At 37.6% G+C, this 14,594-nt stretch overlaps 1 protein-coding gene across 8 annotated transcripts in view; it reads right to left on the reverse strand.

Moving 5' to 3' along the window:
* Positions 1–6,237: 6,237 nt before the first annotated feature.
* Positions 6,238–14,594, reverse strand: part of DOCK3 (dedicator of cytokinesis 3) — a 200,059-nt gene continuing 191,702 nt past the window's right edge. For all 8 annotated transcript variants that reach the window (XM_087954950.1, XM_087954949.1, XM_087954948.1 and 5 more), the window contains 2 exons: positions 14,190–14,272; positions 6,238–12,095 (listed from right to left, as the gene is read on the reverse strand). In XM_087954950.1, coding sequence (XP_087811076.1) covers positions 11,598–12,095; positions 14,190–14,272 — 581 coding nt within the window. In that variant the 3' untranslated portion in view covers positions 6,238–11,597. The remainder of the gene's footprint in view (positions 12,096–14,189; positions 14,273–14,594) is intronic.

Below are 14,594 nucleotides of genomic sequence, written 5' to 3' on the forward strand. Positions count from 1 at the left end.
GAACCTTACCGGCATAAGGCTTAGTGCCGTCCGCTTCTGGACTGGCATCTGAAATTAAAAAAAGATCCAATCTCGGTCGGTCGGACCGAGCTTTCGGACTCGTGCTGGAGCCCATCCTCGGGGAACTTATGGTGTGGGAGACATTTCCTGAGGATGGGCTCCAGCTCAGCGCCCGGAAGTTGGGAAGACGAAGACCCACACAGATTCGGGACACGTATATTTATTTGCCTTCGTTCGTGAAATTAAAAGACACCAAGAACCATTTTGGGGGATTGGGATCTCAGTAATTTTAGATTACAGAGGCGGCTCTTCAGGTCAAGGGATCTTATGAATCTGTTTAAATATGACAACATCGTTAAACAAGAATTATTTTGTCAGGCTAAAGTAAGATAGGCAGCGATAAAGAGTAGGGGATTTGCAAAACCCAGGAATATAAATCCAAAAATGAGACAAGCCACATAAACATGACAGCTTCATGATAGGAATTTTGAGCGACTAAAGGTAAATTATGTGTGACATGAAAAACTATACTTTTCATGGTCGACCAGGTGTGTGTGTGTGTGCTGAAAGCAATTAAGAAATTATACTTCAAGAAAGGGGAGGAGACTTAAAACTTCAGTACAAGATCTCTTTTGAGATTTATGCATTGGTTAAAACTAAATCACATATATACAACTTTGCACTATATGTATTTATGAAGACACTTATATGGCAACCAAACTCAAAGTGACTGCAGGCAACTTACAGAAATAAAACACAAAATAAAAAACCCAACAACTCCATCCCTCGAGCAAGAGCAATCATACTTGAAGGACTCCACATTAACCTGGGATCCCCAGGCCTGCTGACAAAACCATGTCTTTGGAGCCTTTTGGAAGAGTATCAAGGAGGAGCCCAGTCTTATCTCCATGAAGATGATGTTCCTCAGGAGGGAACCTTAACACTTTTGAGTTGTAACCTCACTTAATCACAGGATATTGTCTCCTCTGCCCACAAAGACCTGTTTCTACTGACAGAGTTCAAGGAAGTAAAATAAATTCATATAATAGACAGAAAATTACAGCATAATAGGCTTATGAAATGAATGAAGTATTTTCTCTATATTAGAATATAACATTCAAATTAGTATATTTTTCTTTCTTTCTTTGGTTCATCTGAGAGAACAAAGATACCCACTCCGTTAATTTTAATCAGTCTTGTAAGAAAGAACACAGTTTTTTAATTGTAATTCAATTTTCTAGTGAGAAGGTTGGTTTTGTTAAGGCATGAGATGAAAAATGTTATTGCCTTATAACATGGTTTTAGTTGATTTTATTTATATGGTGGCCCATCTTGCTTAATCAGCTTTGAATCCAGATTACTGAAATGTCAAAAGTATGCTAGCCAATTTAAATTTGGTTACACGTTTTACTACGTTTTAAGAAACCTGAGTTTTATGAAAGCTGGAAATGCACAAAGAGCCATTTGTTTATATTATGTTTAAAAATGTATTAAAAATGTGAGTTCAGACCAAAAGCTGCTTCAGATGTGTTTCATTACATATTAGTTTAACAACAGAGGATTTATGTAGTTTGTATGTTGAAACTTGTTGATTTTATAGTAAGTAAAACTCTAGGATTATACATATGGAAAATGCATGTTTTCTCTTTCCCTTGGAAATGAATAGAATTTTATAAAGACTTTTGCATTTCTCCTTAGAGAACAAGTGAAGTGAGGCAGGGTTGGGACTTTGAACAATTACTAGAAAAACAATAGTTCCCCCAATGGTCAAGCATTGCTTAGGGCACCATTCTCCATTGGATGAAAATAATTCAGGAGCAAGGCTATGCTTAAAAAAGAAAAGAAAAAAAAACTAGGCCTCATTCAGTTGTTCATTTGTCTGCCTTCGAAAAGCTTCTTCCAACATTCATTATGCATGATAAAAAGTAAAAATCTGAAACTAGAATGAAATAAATTTTATGGAAATATGCAGATATTGATGATGATCCGGGGAAAAACAGTGACTTCAGATTTTTCAATTTTTAATAGAGAAAAAGAATTCCAGAATTTCTATTTTTCTGCATCTACTATTCAGTAGTACATTAATGTTTCATTTTATTGTAGCAGGATGTTTTGCTTTCTATACTGGTGGAATTATTCTTGCATTATTAATGGCTATGCACTGTGTCAGGCACTTGTTTCTATTTCATCCCCTTTTGTTCCATATTATTGATTTTTTAAAAAAAATTCTAGTGTTTATAAAGTGGTTTTGGGAATGAACTGAAATATTAATCTCTAATATTCCTGAATAATGCCAAGTTGTTGAAAATTTTAAAAAATGCTAAAGTAATATAAATAGACCACCTCCTCCTCCTCTTCTCCTCCTCCCCTAACTGACAGAATGAAGCCACCTTCTTGGGTTTGTTGTTGGTCTAAAATAAGTCATTATTGCTACATGTTTCTGGTAGTTGACATACCAGCAGATGGGCCAGCCTCTTTGTCCCTCTACATTCAGATAGTGTGGTGTTATATGCTAAGAGACTCCACTTGAGCATATTGGTTTTACATTTAGGCACTCCAACTCTCAACTTATTCTGGGTCCTCCAAGAAGTATAAGGGAGGTCAAATTCTTCAGCCATATTGTTGAGGTAATTCCCCGTTAGGAGAATGAGTGCATACAGGGAGACGTATTTGAGAGTAGTGTTTGAATAATACACATACAGCACACAGATACACTGTGCAGTAAATGTAGGTTTTTACTTCCAGAAACGTTAAGCAAAGTCCAAGCAAGCAATCCAAAATCATTCACAGGTAAATCAGTCAGTTTTTCAATCCAGGGATAATCCAATAACAAATTCCAGTGTCAAAAACAGTTCAGTAACAAACTTACATCAAATCCAGAAATAGCAGTCAATTAGGAAAAATGAAGGAACGGCAATACTTTCCAACAGAAGGAAACAAAGATACACTCTCTGAGATTCAGACTAAAGCAATCCAGGTTTCTGGCTCCATCTTATGGCTGTTTGAAAAACCACACCCAATTGCAGTTTTTGCAATCTCTTAAAGACATAGTACTAAAATGTTTATCCTGGTTTATATATTTCTAACCCAAATACCTGTTAGGTGACTTATGTTCCTAACACATATCCTCCTTTAATTTTGTTCCTTGCTTGATAGTCCCCTTCGTTTTTCAGTTTGTTCTTGCATACTCTCAAGAACGTTTGTTGTTGCTATAAAACTTCCTATATCTGAGTCGATGGGCTGTGGGGCATATGTCCATTCAGAGGATGTCATTCTCTTGCTTAGTTCTCTCAGCATCTGCTGCTATTTCTCTGCTGATCTTAGGTGGAACAATACCAACGAGAGGATATATTTTCTCACTTGGTGTAGGTTTGAGACAACCTGTCATTTAAATATATTGCTTCATTGATGGCAATATCATTGTTTACATGTCAGATGCGTCCCACCCTGAAGTGCATACTCTGCTGCAGATATTCTCAAGGCCAAAGCTGATATGCACAATGTAGATGGTTGAGCTCCCCATTTGTAGTTTATCAATGTCCTAGTTATATTGTTCCTTGAGCTGACTTTAGCCTTAATGTTAGGCAATCCTGTTTAAAAGAGTGTCTATAAAGCAGGGCTGTCAAACTCCTGGTCCATGGGCCTGACGCATCATGTGCTGGCCACACCCACGGCCAGTTTAGTGAAGGGGGAAAGTCCTGATATGTCATGTGATGTAGCCATGACAATGAGTTTGACACCCCTGCTATAGAGGGTCACGCCAAGATACTTTGGTGTTGAACAGTGTTGTAGTTGGTTCCCTTGCCACATAACATCCAACTCTTCGCTTGCATCAATTTTGGAGGTGGAAAGCACATACTTGGGTCTTGTTTGGGTTGGGCTTTCAATAGTTGGTAGTGTAATATAATCCTAATTCTTCAAGTGCTACCATACGTTTCCCAGCTACCCTCTCATCAAAAGTTGATCCTTATGGGGCCACTGCTATATCGTCTACATAGTTGAATAGATGTGTGTTGTTGGGGACTGGTTGATCATTTGTATGTATGTTATACAATGTTGGAGACAATATACTTTCTTGTGGCAGCCCTTTCTTCTGAATCCTCCATCTACTATCCTTACCATTCGTACCATTCAGTGTCACAGTTCTGAAGGAAGCTGCCAATGACCCTGGTAAGCTTTATTATTTCTGGTGATATCATTCAAATTGTGTAACAATATCCTCTGGTTAACAGTGTAATGTGCTATAGTTAATGAAAGCTACTCCAGTAATTAGCTTTCTTTTGAAAACATCCTCTATATGTTGCATTAAGATTTAGGATTTGGCCTCCAAGGTCTAAAAACTACTTGCCCCCTTAACAATCTTTGCATCAATGAATTTTGAGATATGGTTGAGAATCATCCATATCCATTCCAGTGCCTTGTGGAGATGGCAGAGAAGTGATACTGGTCGGTAATATTTCAGATTGTCTATGTCGGGTGTCGGCAACCCGCAGCTCCAGAGCTGCATGCGGCTCTTTTGCCCCCCTGATGTAGCTCCCTGTTGAGTGATCCCCCCCACTGGCTGGCCCCACTCCTCCACTCCCCTCCCAGTCACTCATCACCTGGCTTGAGAAGGTAAGGGCGATGACGGCAACGGGATGGAGACTCGCTCAATATTCCAGAGCAGGAGCGAAGTGCCCCTGTACTTGGTGGGTCTCGCAGGTGCTTCTTCTGGCAGCTCCCTCTCGCCCCCGGATGTCAGTTGCTGTGATGCCCCACCTCCCAGCTGATGGTCAGCGTGCTGCTAGTCTGCCATCCTTGGTCAACACTGCAGCAGCAGTGCGAGCGACTGGCGTGTACGGATTCAAGATGTGCGTTTTTCTCCCAGCCTCCAGTGGTGAGGGAGGCGACAGGCCTGTGGCTGCCAAGCAAGATCGCGCCTTGACTGTAAGGGGTCCGCAATTGCCAGCATGCTCCTTGTTTGCCCTGCACCTGATCTCCTTTGGAGATGCTGCGGCTCCTGTCACTCCATTCACGCATTGGCTTATCCTGGAGACCAAGTACTGGACTAGTGTAATGATCTGTCTCTTATCTGTGCCTGCCCCACTGGACCTTGCCAGGCACACAAGAATTGTTCATGTGCCCGATTTGTCCCAGATAAGTGGCTTTGCACCTACACGGGCAGAGACATTATTCTGTCTGTTCTTGTGCCAACACACACAGATTCAATGGGGAAGAGCTGTCTTTTATATCCAAACACGTATTCTTGCACATAGATGCAGAATGGCTGGGAAGGGGGCTTATAAACATGCACTCCTTGGGTTGTTTTTTTAAAAGGGTTCTTAGATCTTTCACATCTGTTCTCTCTCTTTCTCTTCCTCGGGACATCAGATTCCCACCATCCAGCACCAGTTCAGGGGTTCCCTCCCTCCCCCAAGAGGAGGGACAGAGACCCATTTCCCACAATAAAGACAATACTGGGAGCCACAAAATCTGGGCAGGCGTGGCTGGAGAGTCATGTGACTGGCACTGAGTTGGCCATGTCCACCCAGGTTTTGTGGCTCCCAGTGTTTTCTGTGGGAAATGGGTCCAAATGGCTTTTTGATTGTTTAAGGTTGCAGACCCCTGGTCTAGGTCTTCGCTGGGTTTCAGTAAGGGAGCAAGTCTAGCCTGCCTCCATAATTTTGCTATCTTAAAACCCGATTATACAATTCAATTACAGGAGCCACTGCAGAGTACAGAGACGAAACTCCTTTATCAATTTTGTCTTTATGCTGCTTTACTCATTTTAAAGAATATTTAGGGTTAGGGTTAAAATGAGGGGTCCTTGGTGCTCTCTGGGCTTGTTTGTTTTCTTGTAAACGTTTCATTACTCTAACTAGGTAACATCATCAGTGCTAGTAAGGAGCACTGTTTGCTGTCAATTTATATTCTGCTCCCTTGCCTGTCTGTTTGGGTGGGGGTGCTCTTAGGGATTCTTCATTTGGGCTGTTTACTGATGGCTCTTTGGCAGTTTCTTGATTGGGGTATTGCTTACTTGATTGTTGGTCTGAAATTGACCTTGGAGTTAATCTATGCTGATCTGAGTGCTGATTACTAGTGAAGAGGTGAAGAGGAGTCTTTTTCTCTTTTGGGCTGGTTGATTAATATATAAATAATATAGAGAGTATTCTTTTCTTTTAGTTTTTTAAGTACATACAGACTCTGGTATGATATACATGGCCATCTAAATAAATATTTCATCACTAATCCAGAATATATATTTTCTCAATGCTTTTTAATATCAGTATTAATCTTTAATTCCACATCACAGCAGCTGAGTGGGGAAAAGAAAATTTCCAAAACAAAACATCAGATATTTACACCTAAAATTCACATCACTTATTTGTTGATTCCGGAAACATGCTATCACAATATATACAACCAAATATCTTTAGGATTCTGGTACATTTTTTTCCTTTAGTTTGTTTTCCTTACAATTAATACAGGTTTTCTGAACAATACATAAAAAGAGAAGTGGTTTAATTGTGTGTGTGTGTGTATGTGTGTGTTTAAATAAGATTGGCATAGGTTAAAAAACACATTTACAGGGCAGAATACCAGACATCACAATCTATACATTTTTTGCTCAATTTCCTGTACAACTACACAGCATTCATTTGAGATATCTACATAAAACATAATACAGAGAAAATTAAGCAAATTATACTCCCTTTCTAAAGTTCCTGCAGTCTCATATAGAAAATTATTTAGTCTCCATTGACAATAAAATGAGGACAAGGGTGGGATGGGGAGTCAAAGTTATTATGGGGATATTTCCTGGGGAAAGATTTTTTTTCTCTATAATAACAATATTTAACTATATTCTCTATTACTAATACATGATGGAAATAATTCATTCCATTTTCCAACCACTAATGTCTTTGAACTTTCTCTTCCAGGCAACATATTTTGGAGCACTTTACACCTTTTTCAAGGCAGCATGATTGTGCTATTTTTGTGTCCAAAAATATAAAAAAGATTATTTTCCATTAGCTACCTGCATCCCCCCAAAAAGATGCTTTTTACAGAAAGCCACTTTAACACATAGATTCCATGCAATAGTGCTTATTTGGTAATCTGAAAAATTAATAAGCAACTTTAGCAATACAGCATAGGGTATCTAATAAAGAGCTTGACTTCTACCCATATACAGGTAGTCCTCGACTTACAACAGTTCATTTAGTGACTGTTAAAAGTTATGTCACTGAAAAAAGGAACTTATGACTGCTTTTCATATGACAATCACAGCATCCCCAGTCACATGATCAAAATTCAGATGCTTGGCAACTGGTTCATATTTATGTATGATTGCAGTGTCCTGGGGTCATGTGATAACCTTTTGCAACCTTCTGACAAACAAAGTCAATGGGGACTCCAGATTCACTTAACAACCATGTTACTTTAGTAACTGCGGTGATTCACAACTGACAAGTCGTACAATGGGGCAAAACTCATTTAACAAATGCTTCCCTTAGCAAAAGAAACGTTGAGCTCAATTTTGGTCATAAGTTGAGGACTACGTGTATTTTGTGATCTTCCAGTTCCAAATTATACAATACTTAGTTTCACATTTATCTTTTAAAATATACTGGAAATCTGATTTTATACTTTGCACATATATATATATACACAATGCTTCCCTTAAAAAGCTATCACAAACCTGCATGGACACGGACCAATATCATAAAAGAAACTGAAAAATAATGGATCCTGAAAATTCGTATTAATATATCAAAATGGGCCTTTCTCCAGAGAACTTGGTGATTATGGTAATATGCATGTGCTTGGTCTTTGAAACCCTATTTAACATCTACATGAAGCCTCTGGGTGAGGTCATCTGTTGGCACTGAATCAAGTATTATCAGTATCCTGATGATACTCAGTTATACCTCTGCCCCGGGCCATCCAATTGATAGTTGAGGTAATCTGTCAGTACCTGGATGCTGAGAGAGTCTGGTAGGGAAGAACAGGTTTTTTTTCTCAACTGATGAAATTGACTACCTGTGGCTTTTAAAGCCCTCTGAATCTAGTGAACCTCTCTTCTTAATGCTGGATGGGATTCTCATGGTGTACAGTCTGGTAGTCCTCAACTTCTGAATGAGGAACAGACAGCAGCTGCAGGAAAAAGGCCCTTGAGTAGAGACATGTATCAGTTGTGCTAGTTCCTAGACTGTGAGGCAATGCCCTAATAACCTCCTGATTTTCCTTTCTTCTGGTCAATCATATCCAGATGTCAGAGATTTCCTAGACAAGTCCCTGAAGTTCTCTTGCCAAGTTTTTTCAATAATGGTTTACAATTGCCTCTTTCCTAGGCTGAGAGAAAATGACTGGGCCAAGGTCACCCAGTTGGCTTTGGGCCCATGGAAGAACTAGAACTCATCTCCTGGTTTTTAGCCTGATTCTTTATTCACTACACCAAATTGGTGCTCAAATTCCCATTTAGACTTACGGCAACATGTTCTATATGAGGCTGCCCTTGAAGAGCATTTGCAAACTTCAACTAGCCCACAATGCAGTGGCACATACAGTTGTTGATGCAATACAGTATGCTGCTATGTAAACTTCACTGGTTCCCAGTAGGCTTCCAATTGCAATTCAAGGTACTGGTTGTTATCTACGAGGCATGGAGCCAGGTTACTTGCAATACCATTTGTTTCTTCCTATTCCACTAGATACATAAAGTTGGACATGTTCCAAATCTTTTCAGTGGGAAACAAGTCACCTGGTAGATCCTAGGAAGTGTGCCTTCTCTGTTATGGCACCTCTCTGATGAAATAACCTCCCTCTGGACATTGAAATAGTTCAACGTTTTTGCTTCTAGAAGTCTGTGAAAACCTGGCTTTTCCTTTAGGCACTCAGGCCACAATATCAATGGAGCTTGACTTGTGTCGGGGGGAGGAGCTGTAAAGTCTTTTTAAGTGGCCTCGACTGGTTTGTGAGTTATATTATGTCTTTTGTTGTCACCCAGAATTTCCATTAGTAGACGGTCAGCTATATAGATTTATTAAATATTATATGGCCCATTAAAAAAAATCCAAGCTATATATTTAACATCCAGAATACAATCCTCTAACCATCACTTACTATAGAATAAGACTCAGTGAATTTAAACAAATATTTTATTTAAACATGCTTGGGAATGTGCTGCCACTCTCTTCAAACTTCAAAAAGATTATATACTTCAAGAATCCTGCTGGGGTTTTGGATGAGTGAATTTTAGGATGCCTGGATGTTTGATGTTCTAAAATTTGAAACTTATATTTTCTACTGTGCTTTTGTAGATGGGGGCACCAATGGGGAAATGCTGCTAATGGGACTAAGTTAAGAACTGATTGTAAACAAAATAATTTTTTCATGTCACTTCACTTAAGAGCTTAACATGTTTTGCACAGAAGAAACCTTGAGGGAAGTAACTGAACAACTACAGGTAGTCTTCAACTTTTGACCACAATTGGGAGAGGAGCTTCCATTACTAGATGATGCAATCATTAAGTGAGTCACTCCTAATTTCACTACCTTTTTTGTCATGATCTGTTGCTAAACAGTGCAATCATTAAGTGAGTCACAATTGATTTTACTACCTTTTTTTGCTCTGTTTATTAAGTGAAACCCCAGCTTCCCCCATTGATTTTGCTTGTAGAAAACCCCCGGGAAGGTCACAAATCATGAACATGTGACCCTGAGATGCTGCAACCATTATAGATACAGGCTAGGTGCCAAGCGCCCAATTTTGATCACATGACCATGGGGACTGCTGTAAGTGCTAAGAACAATTAATAATCAGTTTTCTCAGCGATGTCATAATGGTTGCAAGTTGAAGACTACCTGTACTTTCATGGAAAGCAATTTCAGCCGTAGGAAGCTGTAGATACTGTAACCTCGGTCTTTAGATTTGCTTCCTTTTTTCCCTACAAATAATGATTATAGAAATGAAGATTTTAAATTTGATTTTTTCCTAAATTCTGTTTACATATCACAAGCAGACCTTTACTCATACATTGGCTATTTTTCACTTTTATACTCCTCAAGTCTGCTTCAAAGAAGAGTACATTTTGCGAGTATAAAGGGCACAAGAAGGAGAATCCATTCTACCAATGTTGCATGTTCTATTAATGGATAGACATCTTAATTGACTTTTGTGGGAGAAACACAGTAAATCCATTATAGTGAATAGGATCCTAAAGTATTAAGTGATTCATAATTTAGTTCATACTTTTGTGGTATATCCATCAATTTATATATTTTTCACAATGTGCTTGTGAAAAATGTAAAAATAAATTAAATGTTTATCTTTCCAAAGACTGGGCAAAAAACAAAAAAGAATCTGGATCTTAAAGCTTTTCCCTTTATATTTTCCATTTTAAGAACCTGGAATGAATTGTAAGAAAATGAAGCATTGATTAAAATTCTTCAGTTATCAATATAAAACTATTTTGCATTATAAGTTTGCCATATTGCTTAATGTGTGTATTCCTTTCATATATTTTCATACACTTTTCCAAGTTTAGTTACGCTATCAACTACTGCATAATATATGGCACGATGTTTCATGATTCCTTTGGTGAAAATGTATAATGGCAACATGTTAAATTAATTGGCAGAACTAGTTCTTGAATTCAAATTAAGTAGCTCCTTTCTCTGTATGTCAATGTCTTTCAATCAGTCACAATTTTAATACCTCTACCTTTACCCACTGGAACAGGGTTTTTATTTTTTTTGGTGATCTGAAAATCTTTCGAAAACATGATATAAGACATTTGAGGCAAACCTCAAGTGTGCACTCAGATCTTCCTTTTATTTTATTCTAGACCAGATTCCCAGCTGCTGATTCATAGTTATTCCTTTGCCAATCCTGAATTGGCTTTTGGCAACACCATTTTTTTAAGAAAAAAAGAATGCTGGGGCCAAAAGCTTCTTTAGGCACAGCTGGACAAAAATGGGCTACAGGTTGTTTGAATACACCATGATGAGAAAAAAAAATGAAATAAAAAGTCTAGCAATCTAGGAAATATGTAAAATAAGCAATAGCAAGCGAACGTAAGTCAGATTGCTTCAGCATTCCTGAGGCAGTGCAAGGAGATCACCACAAAAGAGTTCATATGCCTGAAGCCTGAAGGATCCAGTTATCTTCAAAAGCAGAATTCACTGTACTTAAAACTTTAAACTGCACCTTCTGGCTTGACATTTCATGGAATCTCCAAATCCATTTAACACAACAAATAAACACATTCCTAGAGCAACTGCTTCGATTTGTGCACTTCTTCAAACCAAGAGGAAAGCTTGTAAAAATCCCATGCCGCTTCCTCTTGTGTCATTCAATTCTTCCTGTTATCTGAAATTGTAGAAGGAATGTAGCATCCAGTGTGGGAAAAAGAACAAATCCCAAACACTAAAAACCTGGAAAGTATAAAATTAAATAAAAAGAAAAGCAGCAGTTTTTTACATGCTGGCTCAGTCTCTGATTCCAGTCAATCTCACAGAGCAGAAGAAAAATAATCAACTTCTCTGCTTTTTCACACACTGTTCTGGTTCTAAAACCTGGAATGATCATACAAACTATACTCTGAAAATTTTGCCTACTGCTCACTGATGCCATGCTCCCATGCCACCCTTGATTGCTCCTCTTTTGCACCAATAGCTGGTTGGGCAATTTTGCGATGCAGTGCTCGGTATTTTTCATCCTCTTCCAGAATCATTCCTTCTTCATTTGGGTGACGGGAATGATATGGTTTAGGGGGTAGAGCTGGAGGGTCCATAGTGTCCTGAGGAATGACTCCAGATGGAGCGGAGTGGCTTCGGCATGGCTGGGTTTTGAGAGTTTCTAAAACATCAGGTTCTGAGAGACTGTACCTGACAGGGAGATAGGGTGTCTCTAAGTCTTCATCAGTGTTCCACGCCTGGCTCGGGACAGAATCCATGGTGTCTGTTCGAGGAGGGGGCTCAGATGAATGGCCAAAATTACTTTCACTTAGTGAGGAAACACCACTGCTAGCGCTACCAGAAAGAGTGGAATTGCTTCCATCCAGGCCAGACTGGGGACTTGTGGGGGATGCAGGTATCGGGTGAAGAGGAGACTGTTTAAATGGAAAAGCAAAGCAAAAGAGACAGGCATGTACATATTAGAAGATATAAAGAGTTTCATGTAGTTCCATGGTAAATACTTTACATTTGCAATAGATTAAAAGAATATTACTCCTATTTTCAGCTCATTTTACAGTAGTGATAGCCTTGATTTTTATCTCAATTAAAAAGAAGCATATATCACCTCCTCTAAGCTTCTAAAATGCTACACTTGTTTGTGATGGTAGCATTATCCAATCCGTATATATTTTTGGTGAACCGAAAAAATCACAAAAAGTCTACAGTTTTATTAGGTAATATTGAATGAAAAGGACAAAATCTACAGCTGAACAATGTATTTATAATTGGGCCAAGCAAAATATCCAAAAAAGCATGCATGTTTTAGCCTCTTACATAATACATTTTACTATTCTGACTAAATGGACTGAATTTAGTTTTAGGACTGAATGGCTAAAAAAGAAATACACTGTTTCAGAGCCTTTCAATATTGTTTAAAGACTGAATGTGAATCTTCATTTGGACATCCAAATTCTTCATTGCTATAAATCTGTCTTCTATATCATATCATTTGACATGAAGCAACTGAATTTTAGTTAAATATGTACAATTTCTAGGCAAGACTTTTTGTTTCTAAGGGTAATTTTTTGGTGAACTGGATGCAATTTGCATACAAAATAGAACATTCAACTTTTATTCAGGTATGGAAAATTTCAAATGAGTAGGCTTTGTAGGTGCTTTACATTACATTAGCATTTACCTATATGAAAGACGGCAAAAATGGCACATACATTTCCCCCATTTTTTCATTGGCAATAAAAAGATGATTCTAGCTATCATCTAGATAGATGCACATAAGAACAAAGAAACCTTTAAAATGGATTAAGGGGTCATTTGTATTTGAAACATTAGGATTTTAATTGAAGAGTTTTAAAATCAATTGAATACATAAGAGATTAATGGAAATGCAGACTGTTCAGTGTTCTAGTAGAAAGACCAACTGGATTTGCAAAACAAATCTGAGACAAACCATGTGTTCATACTGTAGAATTAGGGATCAAAGAATTAAGGATGAAATCAAAGATTTACGGCAAAACAAGAGTAAACTCTTTTTTACTACTGTTTTCGTACCTAATAAAATGGCTGTTATTAGAAAAAATAGACCAATGATTTTTATAGTTCTTCTATAGAAAAAGCTACATAAATGATTGAAAAAGTCATCACATTTGACACATTAAAAAAACTTTGAGAAATTGGGAAAGAATATTGCAGCTATCATAACAGCCTCAATAGCTGCTTATGTGAATGCATCATTTAAAAGAGATTTGAAACAAGAGTAGAGATGAAAAATAATCTTTAAGAATTTATAGGTCAAGTCAGTGGAGTGGTAATTCGAAGTGAAATCAAGATGGAATTTTTGGGAAATAAACAAATTCTGGAAAACAAAATAAAGATAATAAACAGGCCTTTCTAAGGACCTAATTAATTTATTTTAATTAATATGCTTGAATAACTGGAAATGAAAATATGTGCTAAGAAAAGACTTGTTTGTCAGTGGTGTCTCAGATGTTCAGCCAAGTATAGAATATATTGTGTATAACTTCCCTTGATTTTGAAAGCCCAGCTCAGTTGCAGATAAAATTAATTTTCCTTCCCCAGTACCTATTGAGCTAGGAGGAAACTTTCATCCTCTCACATGGGAGCATGAACAAAAATTGAACAGAATTTATTTCAACTTGTTCAAGGTGAACAGCTTATATAAAATAGGAATGTTATTTTTTTTTCCTTTTGAACATCCTGGTGATGTATTTCACTTTTTAGCATTTTATTTTCAAATAACCCAGGAGACCTTTATATAGCTTGCACAGTTTGTTTATCTTAGTGATACTGATTTTTGCTTTTAATCTCTCCAAAACTGGGTATAACAGGTATATTTTAAAATTCTAATCTAAGCAATTTTAGGGTGATACAATATGACAGATAATAGATGTCAATAATGTGTTCATTATATGTGCCACTCTTCCTCCAAAAGAAACGATATATCGTTACCTGGCTGGATAGAAGGTTCTGAAATATGACAAAACATTTACCTTGCGCAGTGTTCGTGCAGGCAGCGCTGGGGGGGCGTCATTAAGATGATGGTGGAAGGCATCAAAGTGTAGTAAATAGTGGCCTTATAAGGGAAGTCAGATAGGGCAGAATCACTGACTTTTTCATACTTCTTAATTTGTGCATTGATATTCAAAATAAATGTTAATCCTAACAGTTGAACACTCACTTTCAGAATCAATGTTATTAGGTAAATATAGTCTAATGTTTTTAATAAACATAAAATGGAAGTTAAAAGTAAAGGCAGCAGAATTTTACCAACAGCTGATATTGTATGAAGGTTCCCGTGCAAGAAAACAGGCTCATTAGTAATCCACATCTGAAATCTCAATTACTTTTTAGTATTTGATTGTTCTTGGAAGGATGATAAAAATTTCAAAGTAATA

The sequence above is a fragment of the Notechis scutatus genome, chromosome 2 (genome assembly GCF_049901735.1).
Source record: "Notechis scutatus isolate UNSWTSFEM ecotype Mainland chromosome 2, rNotScu1.2, whole genome shotgun sequence".
NCBI classification, from domain to species: domain Eukaryota; kingdom Metazoa; phylum Chordata; class Lepidosauria; order Squamata; family Elapidae; genus Notechis; species Notechis scutatus.